The 27,783-nt window shown below is 38.9% G+C and overlaps 1 protein-coding gene across 1 annotated transcript; it reads right to left on the reverse strand.

Moving 5' to 3' along the window:
* Positions 1–652: 652 nt before the first annotated feature.
* si:dkey-106n21.1 (solute carrier family 23 member 1) lies at positions 653–27,783 on the reverse strand. The gene is made up of 12 exons (XM_061252695.1): positions 27,620–27,783; positions 19,508–19,663; positions 17,656–17,813; positions 17,127–17,292; positions 16,475–16,656; positions 13,725–13,842; positions 8,854–9,010; positions 8,374–8,627; positions 5,570–5,734; positions 3,438–3,546; positions 2,334–2,429; positions 653–959 (listed from the first exon to the last, which is right to left on the reverse strand). Exons 1-12 carry the CDS (start codon positions 27,746–27,748, stop codon positions 772–774), a joined length of 1,878 nt encoding a protein of 625 aa, XP_061108679.1. The 5' UTR covers positions 27,749–27,783; the 3' UTR covers positions 653–771.

A 27,783-nucleotide genomic window follows, 5' to 3' on the forward strand; every position in this document is an offset into this window, starting at 1 on the left:
GTCCGCTAATAATATAGCCCAAGTCTATGCTTGTGGCTAAGCACCTTTATTGACTGGAACACTCAGCATGCAAATGGCCCACTCGACCATCACGGAAAGAGGTCTGTCATTTTCTTTTCATTTTAATGTCTTGACTTATGATGCTATCGACTTTAAATGAAGAATATAATAAAAATTAAAAGTCGTTGCTGATTAATATTGATGATTAAAATAACTGTTTGGGCTCATGTAACAGACATTTTGCCAGTTGTCAAAAGACATTTTCTTCCACCTTTTGTCTTGAAAAAAGAATATGTACTTTTTTGTTTGGACTTTCCATGTTTCTGATATGAAACCTTTTTCTTTTGAATGTATTTCTGGGTGCCAACTTGTGATTATTGTAAAATTCTTATTTTTTAATCTGAAACAGAAGCTGAATCAGAGATCCAGTAAGGACAATTTCTTTCCAAATGCCAAGTAGCAGGATTTGTCCAAATGAGGGTTGTTAGCATACTTCCCTCCATGTTTTTTCAGATTACGCTTGTTATTAATTTTCCATTTGAAGCACTCAGTGGTTCAAATTCCCATGCTATAACTACCTCTGTCATTCATTATTTAAAAAACAAAAAAGGTGTTATGAACAGTGATTTAAAAAAGACAGTAACAATATGAGGAAACAGTGAAAAACAAACAAGTTCACTGCTACCATTTTACAGAAGTACATCCTAGAAATGAAATGAACAGAGAAATATGTCAAATACAAATGATAGTTATTTTCAAGATAGTGTGTCGTCAGTTGTGTGTTCTCTTGTCGAACCTCCTGAATGTCTGAAGGAATGGGATATACCGAGTGAACCTGAATCTGTAGAGAAAGTCAGTGCAAAATGGTAGATCATAGCAGGATTGATCTTCATCGCATTCAGTGGGATCCTGGTAAACTTTGTTCCTCCAATTATTAATCCCTCTTTCTCTTGCTGTTCCTGTAATAAACAAACATATATTTATTTATTTTTTCATAATGACACCATCCCATTATTGAGGACCATATCATTGTGACTTAAATGAACAGTTCACTCTCTAGGACCTAGTTCAGTCAAGTGTATGTTTTTGATTGGCTCAGACAGTTGTTGTGTGTGATGAAGGATATTAGTTACTTGCAGTTTTGATACTTCAGATTGTCATGACCCCTCAGCTTCATAATAACTGGCATAAAGGCATCAATGGGTTTTTGGTTAAAAGCAGAAAATGCACTTCAAGTAATGGCATAGTAGACTGTACAGGGACACTATACCTCCAGAGGCTGTATGTGTGTATATTACCTCATTATTCCTCTTTGGTTGAAACTATTTCCTATGATGCATACAGCATGAGACGGCTGTGCTTAAAGTAAGAAAAAAATTATTTCATGTCACTTTCACCAGTGCAGCCAGGGGCTTGATTCTCAGTTGCGGTACTATTTATACCGAGACCCTATCTCTATATATTATCTATAGGCATTCAGTGAGCACTTTATTAGGTATTTGTAATATTCTAATTCTGCTGCTGTAGCCTATCCACTTAGAGGTTAGATGCGGTGTGCTCAGAGATTCTCTTCTGCATTACACTGTGTTTATTTGCATCACTGTTACCTTCCATTTTCAGATCATTCTAAACTGTAGAGTAACTCCAGTAAACTTTAAGAGACTGGTGTGCATGAAAAATGAGCAGTTACAGAAATACTCAAACCAGCCCGGCTGGCACCAACAATCTTGCCACGATCGAAATCACTGAGGTCACATTTTTAATCCATTCTGATGGTTGATGTGAACATTAACTGAAGCTCCTGGCCCCTATCTGCATGACTATATGCATTGCACTGCTGTCGCATGAATGGCTGATTATAAAATCGCATGAATAATTTCCTAATAAAGTGCTTAGTGAGAGTATAGGCAAGGGTGCCTGTATGTGCATATGAGAGTGTGTACCTGCAAGAGCAATTACATGTCTGTGTGTACAGCTACAAAAGCACGTGGGTGTTTGTACCTGTGTGTATGTGTATATGTGTGTGTGTGTGTGTGTGTGTATAAGTTCCTGGTGTAGGAAATGTGGCCAAACCTGAATGAAATATGCAAACATGGGGTCCATGAATGTTTTTTACTAGTTAATATGCCATTCACAGACAGGCGTTAGACTACCTTTTTGCACATTTCTAGATACAATATAAGGAAAAAAGTAATGTGCCTTTCATGTTTTAGCAGTGGACGGCAAATAATAAAATTATATTATTAACTAGTTAAGTTGAATATTATACTATTATGCTTTTTTAAATATGCAGAATACTAATTTAATTTCTTACCACAATGTCTAAAGCTTACCTGGAATAGTGTTATCCAACACAAATCCAAAGAATCCGCCTATAAACATGTGAGTCGTAAAGAGGACAACTATAACTTGGTCGAATTCTTTCAGTCCTGTGCGGGTGGGAAAGTAAGAAAAAAGTTAAAACATACCACCCAAGAAACTGGGTGAATTTATATTTCATTTATTAGGCTTATTCGCTTATTAGGAGCCCTGTCCATTGTCAAAAAAACATTTCAAAGGTGAAGAACAGTTAATTGTCCAAATTAAAGTAATGGCAAAACATATTGGGCTTATTGGCATAAGTGAAAGTAATAGGGAAAGAGGATATATTGATGTGTGAACCAAAGAATAAGAGAGATATTTTTAAGTGTTTACTGGAGGTACAGTAACTGGACCATGACTGAACCTGAACCTATACGAAAGAGGATTAGGAGGTAAGTAACTGTCCCCAGGAGACCAGACAGCCCTCCACGCCAGTGATAAGCCTATCAGGGCACAGCTCAGGAACCACATGATCAGGGAGGAACAGCTTGTCTTGACCACATACTCACCTTTGAATTTACTTTGCCTCTGTAGTCACATTAAAAAATGGTAACAATCTGCATTTTACTCAGTACCAAGGAAATAATCTTATTTAAATGCTTCATAGGGCAAACACTTGACTACGAAATTATGTGTCCAAGGCATGCCATTTCTACTTTTGCATTCTTGAAAAAATCTGGCATTGACCATGAAAATTTGTACCATTAAAAACATCACTTATGTGACTTAATGAAACAACTAAATAGAGCCATAAATCTACCATAGTCTGAATACATGACCTAACACTCACCTCTTACCTGGCAACTGACCTTCCATTCCCAAATTATTCACTGAATCATCCAAGAATTATGACTGGAGGCACCCTGCAATTTTCTATAAATGACTCACAGATTTCAACCAAAAGGACAGCCTTCCACATACTGTACATGTCAATGATTGACAGCACATGGTAGCGCCTCATAGTAACAGGTTATGTTAAGGCACATTCTTGTATCAAGAATCAGTTTGTTGTTTTAAAATGTATATCCTGCTGTTAGCTTTGTGCTTTCATGAGTTTTGGTGCATATGATATCCACCTGTGTCAATGATGCCTGGATTGGAGTGAAACCACGTTGGAAGAACAAGTCCGCTAAAGGTTGAAAATCCAAGAATGAGCAAGTTCCTCGAGGAATTCAAGTCCACATACTGTAATGTAAAGTAAGAAAAGATTAAGGGCAGGAGCAAATAAGAGCATGTCACACACAATATAAACATAGAGGCACCTTAAAACCTTTCATGTGCTTCTTTTCTTATCAATATTGCTGTAGTCTTAGTGAATTTTAGTTTTGAATATTTGGGGGTCAAGCAGTGAAGCTGCGTAGGCACAAAGTGTGTTTCAACTTTTTTCTTATTATTGGGGGCAAGCAGCAAAGCTGCGTCAGCACACACTGTGTTCTTACCTTTTCTTATTTGTGTGATTATGAAGCAACACACTACTGTTATTTGAAATTCAAGTTTATAATTATTATTCTGCCGGTTTTTTTGGCGACTTACTCCTCCCATAATTTTCGACCTATTGACACCAAACAACCTGGAAAACGCACTGTCCTAAATAGTTTTGGAGAAATGGAGAAAGTCCAATGATAGTTTCACCAAGATTCATGGCTCCACCTCGAACGCTCTAGTGCCAGCAATGGGTCAAAGTTGGATGTATGTTTATTCATGTAAGTTTTGAGTCATATGCCCGATTTTCAAAAATGAGGTAATGTTGGATTCCTTGGATCAAGCCGAGTTCAATGCATGTCAATATTGGATTTTCCACCATTCCGGATTTTCTACCATTCCGGATTTTCTGAAACAGTTTTAAAAAATGTAATTGCCCACAAATTCTGGTCAAACTTAACCAAATTTGGCGCCGATGATCACCAATCAAATTTGGTGGCAAAGCCGCAAAACAAGAAGTGAGGGAATATCTCAGCAATGCTTGTCTTGAAACCAAACTTGGTATATGGACTCAGGACTCCTCCCTGAGGATGTGGAAAAATGCTGATACCTTGATAAATCCCAAAGCTGAGACATGAAAACTGTTACTTAATTGATGTGGCTGCCATATTGGACTTGCTAAAAAAAATTTCAACACCAACATATTTTGTCCAATCTTCACCACACTTGGCACAGATCATCTTCAGACCAACCCTCAAAAAACCTTTTTTTGGGCATTTTTTGTTTTCAAAAACATTCATCCATTACAGCCAAATGACCTAACAGGACGTGAGCTCATATCCCAGTTACACCCAGTCTTTGGTTAATTGACATAAAACTTGCTATCAGTGCTTACAGCCACACCCTCTTCAACCCTGCTTGCATTTTTAATTCACATTGGGTAATCAATCATAAAAAAAGGTTCACTACAGTAGCTGCCTGTGGTTTTGGGGTAAGTCTACCGTTTACTGTAAATTTGCAAAATGGGCACAGTAGAAAAGGAAAAGCTTCTATGGAGTATGAATCATCCTTTTCAACCCAAGAGAAACAAACACCTATTGGTGTGAAAAATAAGCTTAAACGAAACGTGTATTGGGGCAGGATCCCACAACTCTATCGAGGTTGCAAAAATGCAACTGTGTCAGGTGGTTAGTTTGCTCTGGGGCCTGTTGGCGGTTTGATGACTCACTGTACAGTGTCAAAATAACTGACAGCACAAGCCCCAGCAGCGAATGGAATTAAGACTCTGGGTGCATTCCAAGCCCAGCCCTTGTGCACTTGTGACGAACCATAGCACCGCAGACTCCCCGCCAGCTCTATCCCCTGCTTCTCTGTCAGCGTGTGGCTAATGCAAACTGACCACACAGAGAGACTTCCCACATTTCTTCCACCGCATTTCTTCCACATTTCTAGGAGAGAGCTTTATGCTTGACAGGGGAAATTGATTTGTACATTCCCATGCTTTTCTGTTGCTGCTCATTTTCTCTTGTTACTGAATAAATGGATGCTAGCTTAACTAGGTACTGGTTCCAGAATGTAACATTTCAACTATTGTGAGCAAAAATATTATACAAAACAAAATAATAATATTTGCCATTTACTGAACAAATATGTATTTCATATGAGATCATATTTATTGTGTACATTAAAATATAGTTATTCATGTTTGTAACCTACTCCCAAGTCTTATTCTGACCCATCTTAGCAATTACATATAAAGATGTGCATCAGTGTTGTTTCCTTGTACCTGAAGGTTTGAGATTCCCACAGCTGCTATCATGCCAAACATTACCAGGAACATTCCGCCGATGACTGGGTCAGGGATGGTAATAAATATGGCACCAAATTTTCCAAATAGTCCCAGGACAATCATCAGAACACCAGCAGTCTGCAGAACCAGTCTACTGCCAACCTAAGAGGGAATAAAGTCATTAGTGAAATAACGAGAAAGTCCCTCTGCCACGGGCCAAAATCTAAGATATTCTACAGCACAATGCACCAGCACACCTTAACACAATGTAGCATGCCAAAGCCTCAGAACATAGCAGCACAACTTAGCATTCCACACTGCACTAACATGTCACATGATTAAGCCACAACATGCCTTACCATGCATCATACACAATACATAGTAAATAGCATATGATAGCATATACAAATACATCCAAATTGGTAAAACGGTAATAGGCCAACAAATTAGAAATGGCAGGACCACACACTGTCCCAAAAAAATGTACATCTGGACAGACAACTTTTTTTAACCCAAAATGGGTTTTCCTAGTACATCACAACACACCTCAGCATACAATCATTAGCCTCATCATGCCGCCAAGAAATCTCAATACATCCCATTGCACCTCAGCAAGCCACAATATACACTAGCATGTCACAAAATATGTCCAGTTTTCAAAGTGCTTCATGAGACAATAAAAGGGTTCACAAAACAGTGACACATTACAATAAAATTGACATCATATAAAACAGTTACAGATACATCAGAATAAAATATGCATTAAATAATAATAATCATAATAAAAGCAGGAATATAATTATCAGTAATAAAAAGAATGAAAATAAGAACTAACAGCTGATGAGAAAGTTTAGTTATGAATAGCTGAAGCTGAAGACAGTTGAGCAGTTTATTTGCTCTGTAGAAAGCTCCCACCTCCAGCCCAGGCATCACAGCTTTCAGGCCTATTCCCGTTTTTTTATTATTTTTATTATAAGTCCGTAATCAAATCATGTGTTTGACTGAATCAAGAGAATTGTCTTCATTAAGACAGCCATTTTGATCCACTGTCTTGTGAAAATACATGGTGCTATGTGTTACATAAACAGATCTAACTGAACAAATATGCTTTCACACAAATAACTTTCCAGTTGTAGTTTATCCTGACAGATCATAAAAATCACAAACAACATGAGCTGTTCAGCTATGTGAAGCACATTTTCTACATTCTATGCCCTCCGTCATTCTGCTTTCTACATATGTTCTGTAGAGCACACATTCACGTGGAAGCTGTATTATCTGGAAATGAATTGGTGAAACAAGTTTGTCTCACCCAGAAATCTTCCTGCTGACATTTTTATCAGACAAAAAAGATTGAATAAACATAATAAGACAGACAACTTTCCTAAATGAATATGTCCATTATAATACAGCATATATATGGTGCTGTAGGTGGGTTCCGTCAGAAAGGTGGCCAATGGGATTAACAAGAACAAGGGGGGACTGATACCTGATACTGATTGGGTAGATGCAGTTCCTTCGTTTTTGGCAAAACATAATAATACGGTGAACCCTTGATAAGCGTTGTTTTTTTTCTCCTAAACAATGCATTGTACTTTTGCACTTTTCTGAAAATATTTGGGGCAAGAAATGAGCAATGCAGTCAATAGATTTTGACTAATATTTGATCTGCAATGTCTAGTTTAAAAGTTAGACCTTCAGTGTGCCAGGCGAGCTGCACTTATAGGCTATCATTTACAGGTTTGGACCACTCGTACATTTTTTACTGAGGGAAAAATTCTAAATGAGAGAATTGGTGAATTGCTGAAGCTCTCTTAAATAACTTGTTTTAAGACATTCAGCAATGGAAATTCTACAGGCTATTGGCATATCTAGGTTTGCCACTTTAAGGTTACTTCTTCCGTTCCTTCTGATTTCACATTTTGGTTAGTGTGAAAATGCTAGTGGGACACATGATCCTAGTATTTAAATCTTTTGGTACTAAATGTGTGAATATCTTTCATCAAGAATTTTTTAATGTTTAATGTTTTTAATAATTATATATTTTTTATTGATATTTTCTGAGAAAATATTTACTTTTGTCAGATACTGGTATCCAGTAGCATGTGACATGCCCAGATGAATTGTTTTGAGATAATAGTTGGTGACACATTGCACAATCCCAAAACAAACAAATTTCCAAAACATGTTACAACACCTGTGCTTCCACCCTTAAGAAGATTTGCATTTAAATAAATTGCAAATACATTTTGAAGGTGTGGCAGTCAATATCTTCGGTGTGACTTTTCTTAATACTTATTGGTCTGCTGTTGCTGTAGCCTATCTACTTAGATGTTTGAGGCATTGTGTGTTATTTGGTGGCTATCTGGGTTACTGTCTCCTTCCTGTCAGCTTCGACCAGTCTGATCCTTCTCCTCTGACCTCTCTCATTAATAACATGTTTTTGCCCGCATAACTGCTGCTCGCTGGATGTTTTTAGTTTTTTTCACCTTTCTCTGCAAACTCTAGAGACTGTTGTGCATGAAAATCACAGGAGATCAGCAGTCTCTCAGATACTCAAACAACCCTGCCTGGCACCAACTATCATTCCAGTCTAGATCACATTTCTTTCCCATTCTGCCATTTGGTCTGAACAACAGCAGAACCTCTTGACCACATCTGCATGCTTTTATGCATTTGGTTGCTGCCACATGATTTGCTGATTAAATATTTGCATTAACAAGCTGGTGTTGACACTGATAAGAATTTCTAGGTGGTAGGGTAGTGTCAGTCAGAGAGCAGTACAGGGGCCAATGGCTTACCTTGGTGATTCCAAGTGTGGCAATGTTCTGACTGTATGAGGTGGTTCCATTCCCACTGCCCCAGATAGCTGCCAGGATGCATCCAATGCCCTCTACTGCAATTCCACGGTTGATGGCGTGTGTTGGTGGGGGTGGGGCTCCAGAGAGGCGGGCGCAGGCATAGTAATCACCAATGGACTCCATGGTGGATGCTAGAACTCCAGCCATCATACCCAGCACGGAAGACACACTCACAGTCGGGAGACCCCACTGGCCTGTAGTGGATACAGGAGGAATTCAAAAGTGCCATAGGAACAGCAGGTACAAGCAAGTAGTAGTATCTTTAGAGGTATCATGATTGGTTAGTATTTCATGGATTGACAGCACATGGTAGATCTACCCATTGTGGACAGATGAAGTCAGGCCCACTCTCCCATCACTATGCACATGAGAAAGGTAAGTGGATACCTTGTTCTGCAACAACAGAAGTAAAAGGCTCACCAGGGTATGGTACGTGGAACCAGGGGGCACTGGTGACAGCGTCCACTTTTAGGTCTGTCCGTGCCGTGTAGCCATACTCATCAGGCTTGGTAGGCAACATGTTGAAATATGTCAGCAGGAAGCAGACGAGCCAGGAGCCACACATTCCAAATAAAGCCTGTTTGTTTGGAAAAGCACAAGAGATATTCAGAGAACATCAAATGAGCACGTGGAAAACGTGGGTATGTGAAGAGGCATGAAAGGGTGTTCTTCAGTTCAAATGAAAGTGTGATGCATTTCACAGCTGCTCAGACATGTTGCTCAAATAATTTACTCAATACAAGATGTGATGTGCAAAGGATGGCTTCCACATTCTTCACAAGCTTAAGCCCACCTGCTCTGAAGGCAGAGTCCAGCTGGGCAGCTACACTTTCTCCTTTTTCTTCCTGAGCTACACCCAACCTAATGTTGGATTGCTTTGAAGTCTGCTGTCACTTGACAGTGCTTGTCAGGCGACATGGTTACTTTACCCTGGTGTGAAGCTGATCATACTGGTCAAGCTGATCATAAGCCGGTTTTGTCAAAACATAGCTTGAACTGGTCAAACCAGGTCAAGCTGGCAGCTGGTCTGAACTGGTCAACCAGCTACCAGCTGTTTCAAAACCTAGCTTGAGCTGTTTTTTTTTTTTTTTTTTCAGTAGGGTAAGTTGCTATCTAAAACAATGCATTCTTGATAGTTTAATTTGAGGAAAGTGAGCATGGTAATGGCTATATGAGATTATATATCAGATGACCTTGTTATTCCCAGAAGTCAACTAAACTATTCAGCTGAATTCCTACAGACATATACTAGTCAGAGTTTGACTTGTGAGCTTCAGGGGCAAAGCAAAGAAAATAATATGGTTTGGTTGTAGGCTAGCAGGCGATGAATGCAATGCCTAGGCTTTGCTATTAATTGACAGATTTGCCAACTCAATCTCTGGGATAGGAAATAGCTAACCACCAACCAAAACATAATAGCTAACAAATAATCAAATTACAATAAAATCAACCTTTCTAGACATTCACACAAAGCCCCTACAAATCTACAAACACCAGGATGATGGAAAATGCAGAATCCCCAGGATTGTTATAATGTGCAGATCATAACATCATCTGGTTATGATCTGGTTAAATTATCTTGTGCTTTCACTTTAAAAAACAGTTAATGTGGATTATGGTTAACGTCAACTGAAATGTCATGATCAAGGTTACTGTTTAGCATGGCAGTGTTGCTCACACAAATCAAAAACACAATTGCTAAGACTAATAGTTGTGGTCCAACTCACATTCATTCCATAAAGGTTGGTATATTGGCCAATCAGAAAATGGACTCATATTCTCACGCATATGAAGGGCATCTAAAAAGCCTTGCATAGCACAAAATCATAAGAAATTTCTAAGTTCAGCTCCCAAGATTTCACACACTCGATAGAAATTACAGTAAAGCCAGTCTATTTAGTTTAGTTTATCTTGCCCTTGCTGCTCATCAGGTAATCCTTGATTCATTTTAATTAGGTAAACTACATTCCAATGACAGGATGAGTCTGTATTTAATGGGACTGTTGGTAACCCTAGCTTACAAGCCAACTCACCATAGATTGCTAGATTTGTTTATTTGAACATTCAATATTTTTTGGGGCAGATATGAATTTTTGATCTGCATCCAATGCCAACTGACAGAGTGTGTGCGATCACAAAATAAAGAAAACAAGTGTGTAGGTGTGTCTTGAGGTGTGTACACTGTAGCTGGTTGCTTGCCGAAGTAACAGGGGTGCGTTTGTTTCGAGCAATAATCAGTTAGTTAGTTGTCAGTTAGAGGCCTGCAAAATGCATGTGTGTTGCACATAAATTATGAGTAGTCCACAACAAGTTGTGTGTTAACAGGTTAGTATTGGGGGCAATAACATTTCTGACACTAACTACTTCAAGGCTAGGCTACCTCCTATAAAAAGCAGTGAGAGCAATGCAGAATGTGCCAAGTTAGCCTGAAAAAACATATTTTGCTGAATGTTTTGGAATTAAATTAATCAGGTTTGCTGTTCCCATAATATAACCAAGTATAATCTTTTTATTTAAGAAATTGTTTAAATTTTGTACATATAAAAACATCAAACTGCTTAGCAAACTCAGTGCTATCTGTATTGCTAGCTTAATAACAATGACAAAATCTTATCAGAGCCCACATTTCCAACTGACTGATTGAATTTACATATGTTAGGTTAGTTATCTGACAGCATATGTATTCAGAATAGTGAGTAAATTTGATGCAAACTACTTGTGCATTAAGCCGTTTTAGCACACACATTTCAGCCAGTCAGAATCCAGTATTCACCCAGACCATGGTATAATCATATAAAAATGTATAGTTTTATTTGTTCAGGTATTCAAGAAATCTTTCAGCTGCACCATCCTCTCCTTTAAAAAAAAATCTCCATCCATGATAACAGCGTGGCACCAAAGTTGTCAGGTGCAAAAACTGAACGGTCAACTAGCCAATGGATGCATGGAGCAGTGCTCTCTCCTTAGTCGGCTTCAAGAGTAAATAAATAAGAAACTGCAAGAGTACATACCTGTATAACACTATGCAATTCTCAAGATGTGCCAGTTCGACATGCCTAATATTCACCAAAAGTTATGCCTGCATTTTCTTGGCTGTGTCTCAAATCAAACATGAGATATGCCTGTTCTAGACACTCATAAGCATTTTAGTCCGTTATTGCAACCCACATGACCAGTCAACACAAAATTTGTTCAGTGGCCAGAAATGATTTTTCCAGCATCCTCAATGTTCTCCAGCACAATGTTCAATGTTTCAATGGACAATGTTTCATGGTGTTACAGTATGTGAATCCATTCGAAAGTTACATGCCTTTTTGTGCGAAGCTAAACTCCCTGCCACAAGCCCCTTTGCCAATTGTTGTGAAAAGTTAATCAGTTCTTTCTTGCACCTGATTAACCTTTCCACAAGGTTTTGTGGTGTTACATTAATCAGTTTGGTAAATAAAAATCCATGCCCACTGCCAAGCTCCCCCTTTAGGCCATTGGTGTGAAAATGTAATCAGTTCTTCCTTGCCCATGATGACTAAGTTTCCACAAAGTTTCATGCAAATCCATTCATAACCTTTGGAGATGTTGTGCTAACAGACAGACAGAGGCAGGTAACTATCTGCAGACCAGTGATAAAATCTCAATTTTATGTTAATGGCGGCAGATGAGCAGATGTACCAAAGTTTTCTTGTACAAAAGTTTTTAAAAGTTGCATAATACACTAGCAAGTTCCCAGCAATTAGCCAGTTAATGAATGTATTTAGGTAATGCAAGTCAATCAAAATGTCATGTTATGAAACTACAATCCAAACGCATACTATATTTTAGATTCACTGGATGCATACTCAGCAAAAGATACACTAGAGTAATTCCTAAAACAGCAGTGGAAATGAGTGGGCATGAAGACCAACAGCACAAGCTGCTCGAACCATGTGTGCCAAGAGAATGTTTGTTTTGTTTGGCGGCCCACAGCTCTGTGCTGTGTGTGAATGCATGGAATGGACGTGTGCTTGCCCTTACTTTACCCTCCCTGGCCAAACCAGTCTGATTTCATCTACTCAACATTTTTTGGAAGCGGAGGCCATTCTGCTTAGTCTGAGCAGTGCTACTGCCTGCAGGCAATCTGATAATTCACCAAAAATCTAAATGACTAATTACCACTTCACACTCCTTTTTCCTTCCGGCATATTTGCTTTTCTTGGGCATTGGTATTAGTCCTTGACTAAATATATGAATAAAGCAAACTTAATACAGCATGGAAAGGAAGTAGAGTTACTGAAATTCCCATGATGATAATATGATGATTGTTCAGCTGAGTAACAAATGACTTTTGGTGGTAATGAATGGTGAAAAAGCAAAGCTTGCTCAATACTGTTGGTGATTCTATCATGCCAAACTAACTTATACTTTGGACATATCTACATCAGTCTTTGCATGCCTCTTTATAAGTATCTCTTCATTCTTAGGACATGCATTTGCAAGGACCAAGTACTTATCAGGCCTAAAGGAAGATGGCATTTGCATTTGAGACTGTGCCCATCAGATGACATTCATTTCATCTGATTCTACCTACATTTTTAGTCAGTGTTAGATGCCAGATGGCTTAAAATGACGTATGAAATGAATTTGCAAATAACTATAAATACAACTGATGTAATCTTATGATACAAATAATGTTAGACAAATAAAATTGAATTAGATAATGAACTTTGAATTTGAAGAAGTTTAATGTTCCTCTGTGAATAGATTCTAGTCATGAAAAAGGCTCATGACCGGAATCATCATGCTATCAGATTGAATTACAAGCTATCCAGGCAGAAATAAACAACTTGTACCTCTCCTCTCTTGTGCTAGAAAACAAGTGTGAAAAATGTCCCAATTTCCCCAAAATGTAATTTGAAGTTTGCACGAATCTGGATCACCTTACACAGACTAAAGATGCCAAGTAGCTACTGTATATCTCTCTCTCAAAAGTTGATCTTTTTCATAGGCATGAACTGAGGCAAAGGTTATTACACTTTGAATATACCTAGCCAAAGTAGTGCCTTTTAAATGAATTCCTTGCTCTGGCCATAGGCCTGTATAAAGTCTATAAAGCATTGCTTTTTTAATTTGAATTAAGAAGAAAGAAAAAAGAATGCATGTGTTTGTGTGAGCATACATGTGTGTGTGCGTGTCTGAGAGAGGCAGAGAGGCGCAGCAGGAGAGAGAGAGAGAGAGAGACACAGATGGGTTGAAAAAAGCAGACACACAGATGCTTGCTGGAAATAAAGGAGTGTGACTCACACAAAAGGGGCACTCACAGAGAAGAGCTTGAAAAGAGGGTACTGAAAGACCTTCCACTTCTTGTCTTTGTAAGCGATCAGTGGAACGTTGACTTTGCTCAGGTACTGGGAGAAGAGAAGAATGAGGCAAACCGTCCTGAGAAAACAATAAGAAATAACAAGTGATCACCCCACTCATTTACCTAGCTGTCAAATGGCCTGCGATAACTCCTTTCACTTCCATTTAACATCATTACCTGCAAGGTTAACTCCATGGCAGCCAGTGAGTCACATATGTAACGGAGGCTGTGAGGTTGTCCTTTAAACTCCACTTCATTCAAATTAAACTGTTTTTCACCCATCAAAATGTTTTGTTTATTCTGCTTAAAGTTGGAAAAGAAACTAATTTTAAATTTAAATTTTAAATTTTAAGACACAGAGTGGTTTGCAGTATATAATTCAGATTAAAAAAAAAGAAATGGAATGTATTTATTTATTATTTATAATAATTTATATTTAATACAAATATCAGAGATGGGCATTTCACTTGAATGAAAATAACCTCTGAGGCCCACAAATTATGTAACATTAGATCCAATCAATCAAAGGTTATTTAACCTATAATATAATTAATGTGCCTTTTACTATGCTACTTCCTTTTTCATTAATAACAGAACATTACAGCTTCAAAACTGATGGTTAAGATATTAGTTGATGTCATTTAACACACTGGACAAATAGTGAAACATAAGGCCGCATGCTGTTTGACAGAAGAAACATGCGGGTTGTCCTACAAAAAGGCATCACCATATCACTCTTGGAGAGGAGGGACACCACTGAACTAGACACCTGTAGATGTCGAGTGAGGACAGGGCCGCATTGACCTGTCCATCTGGCGATGGTTTAAGACTGCCAGCAGCATTAGCTCAATCGGGTACAGTACATCTAGTCACCTTAAAGATGCAGAAGTATTAAGAGATGATCCTCTCTCTCCCTTTCTGCTTTAACACCCTGCCAGGCACAGTAATGCCATGGCAGCTGAGGACAGAACCAGGGGATTAATTTGGGTTTTTGTGTTCAACATACCTTTGCACAGCAGAGAGAATTGTCAGATTTATCATCTGAAATGTTAGATTCTCTGCACATAACAACATTTTGAGTCACTGCTCACTTATTTTGCTTGTCCATCATCAATCAGAGGTTTTTCATCAGAACAACTAGCAGTACTCATTGCCATGGAGGTCCATGTGTATGTGTAAGTTTTCATTCCAACCAATTCATGCTGTCTTTATTGATCCTAATTACTCATTCGGCCATATGCATTTAAATGAATTAAAGCACAGAACATTCTGTGATTGGTTTTCTGTTTAAGTCATTAGCATTTTTCTTTATTTGTGCCCTCTGTGCTCCTTAGTCTAGTTCCTGTAAATTTTCATTAATTTCATTTGTTTTGTCCGTGTCCCATTTCAAGTCTCCACCTCCCCGTATGTACTTCCTTCCTGTCTCCTGTCATTGATTCTAGTTAAGTTGTGTATTTAAACCCTTCTGTTCGTTCAGTTCGTGGCCAGATTGGCATGAGCATACGTCATATTTTCCAGCTTAATTTTTCTGTCTGACTTCTGTTATGACCCATTCGACCACTGCCTTTTTGATTACCCGCTGTTTTGACCCGCTGTATTTGGACCCTCTTTGGCTATTCGGATTTTGATTTTCGATTCTGTTTCTGTTGGGACTGCCTGTGTGTTTTAACGACTGTTGCTAAAGAGTAGGCTAAGCAGAAAGTAGGCTACTACATTTAACATGAATAAGGATCCACAGGTTCATAATATTACATCTACTAAGGATCATGCCACACTGATGGCTACAGGCAAGGCAAGCATCAACTTTCGCTTTCCATCGGTGTTCATCCACTAGAGTGCAAAACTTGTTGCTTTGCCAATGTCACAATACGGATTTTGTTTCTGATTGGCTATTTTACAAGTTTACAAGATTAGCTTCTTGGTTATTTGATTGCACTTTATATGACAGTTACTGTTTGACTATGACCATGATTATGACATGAAATAAATTAAATTGAAAGCAGAATTGAATTTTCTAAAGTTCTGAATAAACTTTATTCCAGCCTCAGGTCTTCATTATACAATTACAATTATACAACCAAACACATTTGGAATGAAGTTTATTCGGAACTTTAGAAAATTCAATTCTGCTTTCAATTTAATTTATTTCATGTCATAATCATGGTCATAGTCAAACAGTAACTGTCATATAAAGTGCAATCAAATAACCAAGAAGCTAATCTTGTAAACCATTTAACCTTCAGCAGTCATTACATGGTCGGAGGACAAGCTTAAATGGGTTGATTTGAACACCTTACACTTTACAAAATGTCTGTTTATACAGGTGGATACTGACTGCTTACCTTCAAAGTTCAAAAGTGCAACAGTAGAGCCCCACCCAAAATCTAACACTATTTCAGATTTCAAGACCAATTTTACTAACCTTATAGAACACTAGCCTACTTCATTGTCATGGCATTATGCAATTTTTTTCTCATTGCTTAGAGTAATACTACCAAAACAACATAATTTGGTCATTGAAAAGTAAGGCTTTATGAGCCCCGAAATGGGGGGGGGGGGGTATAATCTTATATCAATGAGAGACATTTTTTTATTTGTTCATTAGAATCAGAGACTGACAGCAAACTGCTTTACCTATAGGTTCCATGAAGCCTCACCCCCAAATCACTATGACAACCCAAGCTCCCACTGAGCTGGTTATGTACTCACAGGGAGGCAATGCCCCAGTGGCCTCCACACTTCTTCCCAGCTTCGATGAAGAGGGATAGTCCAATCAGGTTTATTGTGGGAGCAATGGCCAGGGGTCCGATAAACTTCAGCACCAGTCCAACCAGTCCTGAGAGGCCCAGGAACAGCTGGAGTAAGGAGGCCACAAGAATTGCCCCCTGAATCTGTACCAGGTCAAATAAAACACAAAATATTGTATGTTCATTCCAGCTTTCTTCTGTTTGGGACGGCTTGGCAGCTTTACAAAAGCAACACCATATCCTTCTTCAGAAGTGACATTAGAGGCCTCACCTTTCTAAGAAGTGTATGAATAAAAATCAGAATAAACCTGTCAGTGGCATTCACTCATGTTGAATAAACACCGGAGATAAAATACATTATTGACAGCAGGTGAGAGGCAGTTTGTAATGCTTGAAGTACTCTGTAATCCTGGCCTGGTGACAACTATAGGTTGTTGACAGAGGAATTTGTCTTTTTTCAATGTTTTAGTATGAAAAATGTTTTAACTTAGCTAGAGATTTATGTCAAAAGCATCCTAAATTCCATCACTTTCAGTTCCTTAGGCTTTTCCTAAGACCTTGTGAACCACAAAATTTAAAACATGCAATGAAATAATAGTTTATCATCGTCCCACCTCTCGCATACGGGATTTCCAGACTTCGTCATGATCTTCGTGAGAAATTTCTGTTGTATTGGATCGTGATGGGTCTGTGGGGTCTGGGCACCTCCATTTTGGCAGGGCAAGGATGGCCAGGGTGGGGGTAATATAGCTGAATGTTCCTCCCTGCAGAATGGGCAACCTATGGCACACAGACCAGGTGATAATATCTGGAGTTGGTACATAGTTGCATTGAACTTCTCCAAGATTTTTAGGTGTACTGTACCTGTGTTCTAATCCTGCTTTTCTAATCCTACTTTTGCATTATTTTACGAGTGTAGCTATGTTTTTTAATCAGCCTCACCAGTTTTACAGGTGAAGCTGTAATGTGAAAGGGGAAATTTCAGATTTACAGCTGCTATGTGTTTTCTAATCCCAGTGTTAAAGGAAAAGATGTGCATTTCAACCTCAGTTTTACAACTGCTGCTGTGCCTTCCAACCCAACCCCAGTTTGTCAGGTGTAGTTGTGTCCTGCATTGATTTTGGATTTTATGCGATGCACTACCTTGTTCCGATGGTTGTCTGAAGCAGTGTACACAAACCAGAGACGAAGAATATGGTGGAGATGAGCTGGCTTTTGGCTGAATTGTCGTCCTTTATGCATATAGGTTCAGCCAGTATGAGTGGTATGGCAATAATGCCACCAAAAGCCAAGATGTAATGCTGAAAGCAGAACAAAATTAGGAGCAAGATATTAGTGACCATATGGACATTACACTTTTGCATTTTATAAAATACATTCAAGTCAATTAATGAGGCTGATGGTTGATTTTGTACATAAGCTGACGCAGATTCTAATAAAGAAATAGGAGGAGGTATGCAGGATCTAGTTGTTGGTAGTTGTTGTTTAGTAAGGTCCTTTCCACTCACATTTCAAGTACTTGCATCTTGAGTTCAGAAAGCCGAGATGTTACACAATCTGAGTTGGACATCTTCTTTCAAGCTGCAAGGGCAATAACTACCCTGAAAAGTTGCATGCTTTAGTCAGAACTGGTTTTACACAAGCCTTTCAAGGGTTTTCACAGGTAATAAAGTCTGTTCTGACATACAGTATAGTACAGCACTGGAATGGACTGTGTTGATTCCAAAGGGATTTTGGAAATCAAGCTGTCAAGCTCTCCTCTTTTCCAGATCAATCCAGACACAGTGAAGGACCCTCCGGGGTGCAGAACCAATGCTCCTCCAGGAAACAGGTCCATCGTTGGCTTTGCTTAGTACTCCCAATGGGCCCGTGGGCCTTTTGATGTTTTTGAGGTTCATATGTGGGTGGTGAACTTGTACGGCTTACTGGAAGAGCCCTCCGAACATCTCAATCTGTGCAGGCAATGACACCAAGTTTGCACCAGGCTTATCTCCCTGCAGGACACTGGCAGAAGCCCTGGCTCCTTTTCAGTTTTCAGTCACCTTTCAGACATCCCAGAACACTGCATATGCATGGTCCAGACCACAATCAAAGAAGATGGAGGGTGAACCAACTTCTGGTTATTATTCTATTTGTGTACCATGGCTTTGTTGAATACTCAAGTCTGATTGACAAATAATTATTTCTTAGTCAATGACTGCTGTTTCATGCTTGATTATATCCAACCAAATAGTATGATGAAAATTATTCTCTTGTGGTCTCTATAATTCCATACATATTCCTACATAACTTACATAACATACATAACTGATATTAACACAAATTATAAATATGGGATGACTTTTCTTATATTCATGGTGACTCTCTCAGGGCTTATTTTGAAACAATTGACTGGATCACTGTACATTATCATGTTCATTTTCACATTAATATTAATAATAGCAGCTGCTACTACGTAGTAGTTGTTATTGTAGTACAGCAGAATTGTGTGGTACAAACTTTGTGAAATGTTTGTAATGTTTGTAAAGTTTCTAACCACCCAGCTCAACACAAACTGCTTCTAGCACTGTTATTTCATAAATGTATCAATGTGTTCAAGCATTAAAGTATGTGTTTTAATGCAAGAAAATAGATAGATAGATAGATAGATAGATAGATAGAGAGTAAGGGATCTTTAATGACCTTTAATGACCACAGTGGCCTTGGTTTAACGTCTCGTCCAAAAGCTGGCATCTATTACAGCCCCCTACTGGCCCACCAACACCACTTCCAACAGCAACCCAGAGGTCTCCCATGCAAGTACTAACCAAGCCCATACCCACTTGGGTTCAGCCCTTCGACAAGAGCCACTGTTTTCATTACGATGCAATGTATAGTATGTACCGTATAATAATGGGATATTGCTAATTCTCATTCTGGTTTCTCTTGCAGTGGTTCCACTGCCTAGTAGTAGTACGAAAATAACAATAATAATGAGAAATACAGGGCACAGTACCTGAAAGCCGAGTAGTATGCAGAGATACCATGGTGGTCTGTCGTTTATGGAATAGACAAGGTCAGAACAGCCCTTCTTCTCCAGACTCCCGTCGATGCTGTCTGCAGGACTTTCATCAATGACAATCTTCTCTGACCGGTCACCACCATCCAAGTCCTGCAATGTTAATAGCAATGAGCTGCATGGCATGTGTACACCACCTTTCATGGAAGTCAATGTCACAATGGGGGACCTTGCACCAGGAATGACAAATTTAATTCTGTGAGAGTACTACTAGACTTAGAGTACTATTAGACTATTAGAATTAGACTGTAGATTCAGTTCACAATGCCTCTGAACTAATGGAATGGTAGTGCCAGTATTTCCCGGAATGCCACTGCACTGTGAAAAATACAACAATCCTTATATAGAAAGTATAGAACATTCTTTCATATACCCCCACTCATTCATAAAACACCAACATTTAGTCATGCTACTCGCATTAATTGCTATGCTTTGTCTGCCTTAATGTTAGGCACAGCTAAACAAGTTACTTGCAATGTGCAATGATTCATATGTGATGAGCACTCATCCATAATGTACAGGCATTTAAGGTGTCTGCTTTTGGACAAAATAGCAATGCAACTTTATTTGTTCATAATATATAATCTATTTGACTAATATGAATGTGACTTCACTATAAAGGCTCACAATAAGCTTTAGGAGCAATTATTTTTACAGGTAAATATTGTTAAGCAAAAGCTCAATTTTACTCTTTGATGATTGAGGTACAGTAGCATAAATGTCGAAAGAGATTGTAAGTTACAAGTGGGTATTTGTGGAGTTATGAATTAATGATCCTTTTTTATAGAGCTTTATCTTTATTTACGATTTCATTATGACAAATGGCCTCTCTGTTCGGGCCTGAGAAAAGTAACTGCTTTTTCTCTCATTAGAAAACAATGCTGACAGTCCCGGTCTGTCATGCTGTGGAAAGCCCATATGAATCATTAAATATTGGCAATGGTCCAACCATGAAAAGATTGTTCTTTGCTGCACAGTTCACCTTTGAGAAAACTCTAAGTGCTAATAGTATAGAATAAATGCATCGTCCTACCCAGCAGAATAATTATAATGATAATTACAATGATATAAGCAATACATTTATCTCATGCAAGCAGAATGCAAATGTTCCCACTGCAACAATAAATGTAGCCAAAATCATAACTATAACTCTACACTCAGTGATCAGTTTATTAGGTAGACCTATACACCAGGATGTTACCGCAAATATGAAATCATGTGGCAGCAACAACATGCATAAAAGCATGCAAATTTGGTCAAGAGGTTCAGATGTTTTTCATACCAAATGTCAGAATGGGGAAGAAATGTGACTTTGACCGTGGAATGATTGTTGGTGCCAAACAGGGTGGATTGAGTATCTCAGAAACTGCTGATCTCCTGGGAGTTTGCAGAGAATGGTGCAAAAAACTAAAATCATCAAGTGAGCGGGCAAAAACACTTGTTAATGAGAGTGGGCAAAAACACTTGTTAATGAGATGAGGGCCAAACTCGTCAAGGCTGACAGTATCACAAATAACCATGGATAACAACAGTGGTATGCAGAAGAGCATCCCTGAACACCACACAACACATCAAACCTAGGCTACAGCAGCAGAAGACTAAATAAGCCTAAAAAATAAGTCTAATACATACCTAATAAGGTGCTCACTGAATGTTCTCCATGCAGACACAACAATTAAACTCCTAGCGAGTTCTGCATTGAAAAATCGTTGCAGCTCATCTTTCACAGACATTTTCATTCCATGAGACATCTCACACACATTACTCAACTATTGGCACCAAGTTTGAATGAGACACAGCTTTCCTGTGAAATGCATGGCCCACACAACTCTCTTTGGTATGGTTGCAATTGGGCCATTGTGCTCCACTGAATTCAAAGTTTATTACAGTACGCACATACAGTGGTGTGAAAAAGTGTTTGCCCCCTTCCTGATTTCTTATTTTTTTTGCATGTTTGTCACACTTAAATGTTTCAGATCATCAAACAAATTTAAATATTAGTCAAAGACAACACAAGTAAACACAAAATGCAGTTTTTAAATGAAGGTTTTTATTATTAAGGGAGAAAAAAAAATCCAAACCTACATGGCCCTGTGTGAAAAACTGATTGCCCCCTAAACCTAATAACTGGTTGGGCCACCCTTAGCAGCAAAAACTGCAATCAAGCGTTTGCGATAACTTGCAATGAGTCTCTTACAGCGCTGTGGAGGAATTTTGGCCCACTCATCTTTGCAGAATTGTTGTAATTCAGCCACATTGGAGGATTTTCGAGCATGAACCGCCTTTTTAAGCATGATGCCACAGCATCTCAATAGGATTCAGGTCAGGACTTTGACTAGGCCACTCCAAAGTCTTCATTTTGTTTTTCTTCAGCCATTTAGAGGTGGACTTGCTGGTGTGTTTTGGATCATTGTCCTGCTGCAGAACCCAAGTTCGTTTCAGCTTGAGGTCACTAACAGATGGCCGGACATTCTCCTTCAGGATTTTTTGGTAGACAGCAGAATTCATGGTTCCATCTATCACAGCAAGTCTTCCAGGTCCTGAAGCAGCAAAACAGCCCCAGACCATTACACTACCACCACCATATTTTACTGTTGGTATGATGTTCTTTTTCTGAAATGCGGTGTTACTTTTACTCTAGATGTAATGGGACACACACCTTCCAAAAAGTTCAACTTTTGTCTCGTCAGACCACAGAGTATTTTCCCAAAAGTCTTGGGGATCATCAAGATGTTTTCTGGCAAAATTGAGACGAGCCTTAATGTTCTTTTTGCTCAGCAGTGGTTTTCGTCTTGGAACTCTGCCATCCAGGCCATTTTTGCCCAGTCTCTTTCTTATGGTGGAGTCATGAACACTGACCTTAACTGAGGCAAGTGAGGCCTGCAGTTCTTTGGATTTTGTTCTTGGGGTCTTTTGTGACCTCTTGGATGAGTCGTCGCTCTTGGGGTAATTTTGGTCGGCCGGCCACTCCTGGGAAGTTTTACCACTGTTCCATGTTTTTGCCATTTGTGGATAATGGCTCTCACTGTGGTTCGCTGGAGTCCCAAAGCTTTAGAAATGGCTTTATAACCTTTTCCAGACTGATAGATCTCAATTACTTTCTTTCTCATTTGTTCCTGAATTTCTTTAGATCTCGGCATGATGTCTAGCTTTTGAGGATCATTTGGTCTACTTCACTTTGTCAGGCAGGTCCTATTTAAGTGATTTCTTGATTGAGAACAGGTGTGGCAGTAATCAGGCCTGGGTGTGGCTAGAGAAATTGAACTCAGGTTTGATAAACCACAGTTAAGTTATGTTTTAACAGGGGGGGCAATCAGTTTTTCACACAGGGCCATGTAGGTTTGGATTTTTTTTCTCCCTTAATAATAAAAACCTTCATTTAAAAACTGCATTTTGTGTTTACTTGTGTTGTCTTTGACTAATATTTAAATTTGTTTGATGATCTGAAACATTTAAGTGTGACAAACATGCAAAAAAATAAGAAATCAGGAAGGGGGCAAACACTTTTTCACACCACTGTACATGTTCATGCATGCAAAAGCATATCCACACACACTCACACACACACACACACACACACACACACAAATGTAAGGCTGCTGGGTTGAAAAAAAAAAGTGAATGGCAACTTTCGCTGAAACTCATAAATACAAGGTATGAAGCTAAGGCTACTGTACGCAGGGGAGGAATGAGCACACTGGTGAGAAGTTGCCCTGGAGGTCTCCCTGGGCCGTCCTGGGGTGCCGCAGTGCCCTGTGATGCAGTTCAGATGAACGCCCTGGGGGCAGCAGCTGCCTCTGTCACTCAACGCCTAAGCCAAACCTCGCCTGCAACTATTCCTTTATGAGAGCCGCGCTTACGTACCCATTCTACGTACAAGCACTCAAGCGTATATGCCATGGGTTCTAAGGTTTAGTTCACAAATACTTTCTCAACCAAGTAGTTCAGAATATGACAGGCAGTGTCACAGATCTCAAATAAAGCTTATGATCCCTGCAATGCAGAGGAGACCACAGACAATAAAGGAATGCAACTTTATGCAATGCGAATAACACCAACACTGGAAGGCACTGTGCGAAAAGTCTACAGTAACTGTCACATTTGTGTGCTTCCTTGCATGGTTACATACAATTGACTAAGCAGGCCTGAACTCACCCAGAGGCCCTTTCACTTGACACTTCACTATGATATAAGCATTTGCTTTTTTCCCAGGCCACACACTTTTACAGTACAAATCATTTCAAGATCAAAGAGTTTTGTGTCACATGCATAACTGTCGCAGCTTGTTTCCTCTGAATCAGTGCACTTCTCAGCGCACTTGCCGTGTCACAACTTGCCTCCTTAATTCTACAGTGTGACTAACATACGTTAGATCCTCCGAGAGATAGTTTCAGAAATATCTAAACATCTTGACCCAGGGATGGTCACAGGAAATCTGACGCATACTGTGGTGCAGAGGTCTCCAACCCTGTTTCTGGAGATCTACCATCCTGAAGGTTTTCACTGGAACCCTAGCGCAATGAGATCTGAAGCTGGTGAATGAGGCGCGCTTTGTTAGGGTTGGAGTGAAAATCAGTGGAATGGTACATCTCCAGGCGCAGGGTTGGTGACCACTGCTGTAGTGTGTGTTTCAGAAATGTTGTGATTTCTTGATTTTCAAAGGAAAAAGAGAACAGGACAAAATGGAGGGGGAAAGAAAGAGGCACAGTGACTGAGACTCTTGTGTCCCATGAAGAGGCTGTGTAAAATCAGGAAGAAACATGAGTTTCATGAGTTCATGAGAAAACCCATACCATGACCACTGCATTCATGAGGCTGCCCACAACAGCACTGTATGCTGCTTCATTACATCTGCGGCACCAGCCAATGTGCAAGCATGTTCTAAAAATCTATTCACAATCAATCCCGTGCTACCCCTGTGACCAATGCTTTAAATTCTGCTTTTTGTGTGCCCTTGCTGCCATCTACTGTGCACCGCTTGCAATGCGTCCATGCACTTTCAAATGAACCAAAATCACTGTGGGCATTTTCTTTCAACCTTTTAATTTCAAGTCCTTCAAATACTCTACAGCCTAAGTTATATTTATTGTGAACGTGTATACACATATACATGCTCCATCACTGAAAAATATATTGGCATTCCTTTTTTGTATTTTATCAGTTAACAAAAAGCTAAATTATCTAGACAATCTCAAAATTGGTATTAATTAACATATAGCCTACACTTCTTTCCATTCATTTTGTGAGTTAATTAATTGAGGAATAACTTCCATGTCTGTTCCATATGGCAATTACAGTGGTGGGCAACCCTGGCCAAAAAGCTTTTTACAGTTAATATCTATGTAAATAGAAGCTCTAAATGGTGCTAAGTCAAACATTTCATGTTTCTTCAAATTTTAAAGCAAGATTACTTCTTTTTTTAAATAATAATAATAAGGCCCTGTGCAACAGTTTGGGAACCCTGTCAAAGTGCTTTGTACTCCTTCTCGGGCAACTATAACAAGATTGCAAACGCTTCCTGTAGCCATCTATTTGATTCTCTCTTTTGGAATTTTTCCCCATTCTTCCTGGCAAAACACCTCTAGCTCAGAAATATTCTTCAGCCTCCTTGAATGTATGGCATGTCCGAGATCTCTCCACAGATTTTCAATAATATTCAAGTCTGGGGACTGTGCTGGCCATTCCAAAACCTTCATCAGTCTCTGCTGGAAGTACTTCATGGTTGATTCCGAGGTATGTTTTGGATCATTGCCTTGCTGGAATACCCAACCTCTCGTCAACTTCAATGTCTGGACTGACCTTCAAACATTAGCCTCTAGAATTTCTTGACATTTGGTGGACTCCATTCGACCTTCCACTCGCACAATATTTCCTGTGCCCCCAGCTGCCACACAACCCCAAAGCATAATGGATCCACCACAATGCTCAACAGTTGGCAAGGTGTTTTTCCCTACAAAGGCTTTACCCTTTCTTATCCAAATATACCTTGTGGTGGCCAAAAAGTTACATCTTGGTTTTGTTAGTCCAAAGCACATAGTTCCAAAAGGCTTCAGACTTTTCAATGTTTCCTTTTCCATACTTCAGACACTTAATTTTGTGTTGCGATCCTAGGAAAGGCTTCTTTCTGGCAACTCTGCTATGTAGGTCTATGTAGTTTAAAGTATGTTGTATTGTTGTTCTGTGAATAGCTAGATGCTAGACCTGTGTTTGCTACTCTTTTTTGCAGCTTTTTGCAAACGTTGAGAGAATTTTTTCTTGGTGAAAATGAACCATCTTCATTCTTACATCCTTGGACAACTGTTTAAGGGAACCCATGGTTGTTAACACCAGATGGAACAGCCACTGCAGTTGAATACCTTAGAAGTCATGGAGTTACAGAATAAAAAGTTCAGCCCAAGAATTATATTCACCTGACTCATTGAAGCCCTATCGAGTAAATTACCTGGGTCTGGGCCTTCATCTTTTTAAAAAGCAACACAGAATAATCCAAAAGGATAATTTCATCATTAGACTTATGATGCATGGGAAACACTACCATTGTTTGAAAAAAAGAAACATAGTAACCATGCCCTGTCCTACTCCAGATTGAGGTTCAGTCTTAATTGAACACATGTGCCCGTAGAGACTAAAGAGTCCATCAGTATAAATCATTTAGCTGTTTAGTAACTTTTCCCTTCCACAAAGATTTACAAGGCTTTCCTCCATTGCACATCTGAGGCAGAGTTCAGATCCCTGCTTTCTACAGCTGTGTATTTCAGCAGAAAAATGTACGTACATAGGCTTAGTGCTGCCAAACTGCCAAAAACTTAATCTTTCAGTTGGCTTTCACATTTGTTTTTGACATTAGCAACATTCAAACTCAATAAGATCAAGCATGGAAAAAAGAAGAAATAATCTCCCTGTTGGTTTTAAAAGACAAAGCATATCAATAGATTAAGAAATAAAAAAGACAAAGCATAATGAAAAAGGCTTTAATTATTAGCACTGTCATTACTCTTGCTTGTTGAACCATTTTGAATGTACAGTTTAGGTATTTATCCTATTAAAGCACATTTAACTCAATAGATTGCTTGTGTTTCATTTCACTGTTCTAACTGGTTGATGCCAAACATATAGCCCAAAAAAACACTGTTCTCATGAGTCGTGCAAAACATATTGTGCAAAAAACCTAAGATGACAAAAAAGATGCAGTGCAGTTGTTTTGCCCCTTTAATGGATGGGATAAAAGCATGTTATGAAAATGATAATGGATCTGCCGTTGGATAAAAGAGTGTCAATAAGTAACTCCCAGCCAAACTTTCACTGTTAGATTCTGTATGTTTTATTTCAGGAATGACTGATGTGGAATGTGTGAATAATTAAGCATTTTAAAATAGTTTCTCTTAACACATTGAACGTTGGGAACTATTAAATGGGTCAGACACATGAAGTGTGTCTAAAAGAAAGAAAAAAAAACATTTGCTATGTCAGGCATTCTTAACAATGACTCCCATGGTTCAGTAGTTGCATAAGATCATCTTACATTTATATATATTTGTATCTCTATAATAGCCTATTGGCCTATAATACCCTTATAATAGTGATATCCTAATTTCATAATCCCTGGGTACAGTGAACATGTTTCCAAAACCATTTTTCTTTCCACAAACATTCCATTACCCTCTCAGGTTTTTCGTATTTTCAATCTCATGATAAAAACAATACTTCCCATTGTGTTGTTCCATCAACACAGAAATATGGTTCCAACTAATGAAATTCCATACTGGCTTAAACTCGGCTTGAGTTTCAATCGTGACTGAATTGATCCTTAGCCTGAAGAATCAGCGTTTTTCAAGAACATCTTGTGACTGTAGTAAAAACTATGGAATGGACTGATTAAAAATCTTACGTAATTCAAAAACGCATAAAAAATTCTAGAGACCAAGCACTCAACCCCTGAAGAATTACACAGGTGTTTTTTTCTTTTCTTTTGAGAATATCATTAAAGTTTTGTCACGGGACACCCCATACAGGAAGTAAAATATTTACAGTCAGTATCTTAAGACTTACCTTAAAAGATGGGTTAATGTTGCCTTCCTCCATTAGAACAGACTCCCCTGTCTGGTGCTGAGGCAAGTGCATGGCTGTGGAATGACTCTCGGGAGACTGGCCGAGGGGCGTCTGGCTTGTGGCACCCATCTACCACAGTCCAGCCGTTACTACAGTGGCCTTTG

This window comes from Conger conger, chromosome 8 (assembly GCF_963514075.1).
Source record: "Conger conger chromosome 8, fConCon1.1, whole genome shotgun sequence".
NCBI classification, from domain to species: domain Eukaryota; kingdom Metazoa; phylum Chordata; class Actinopteri; order Anguilliformes; family Congridae; genus Conger; species Conger conger.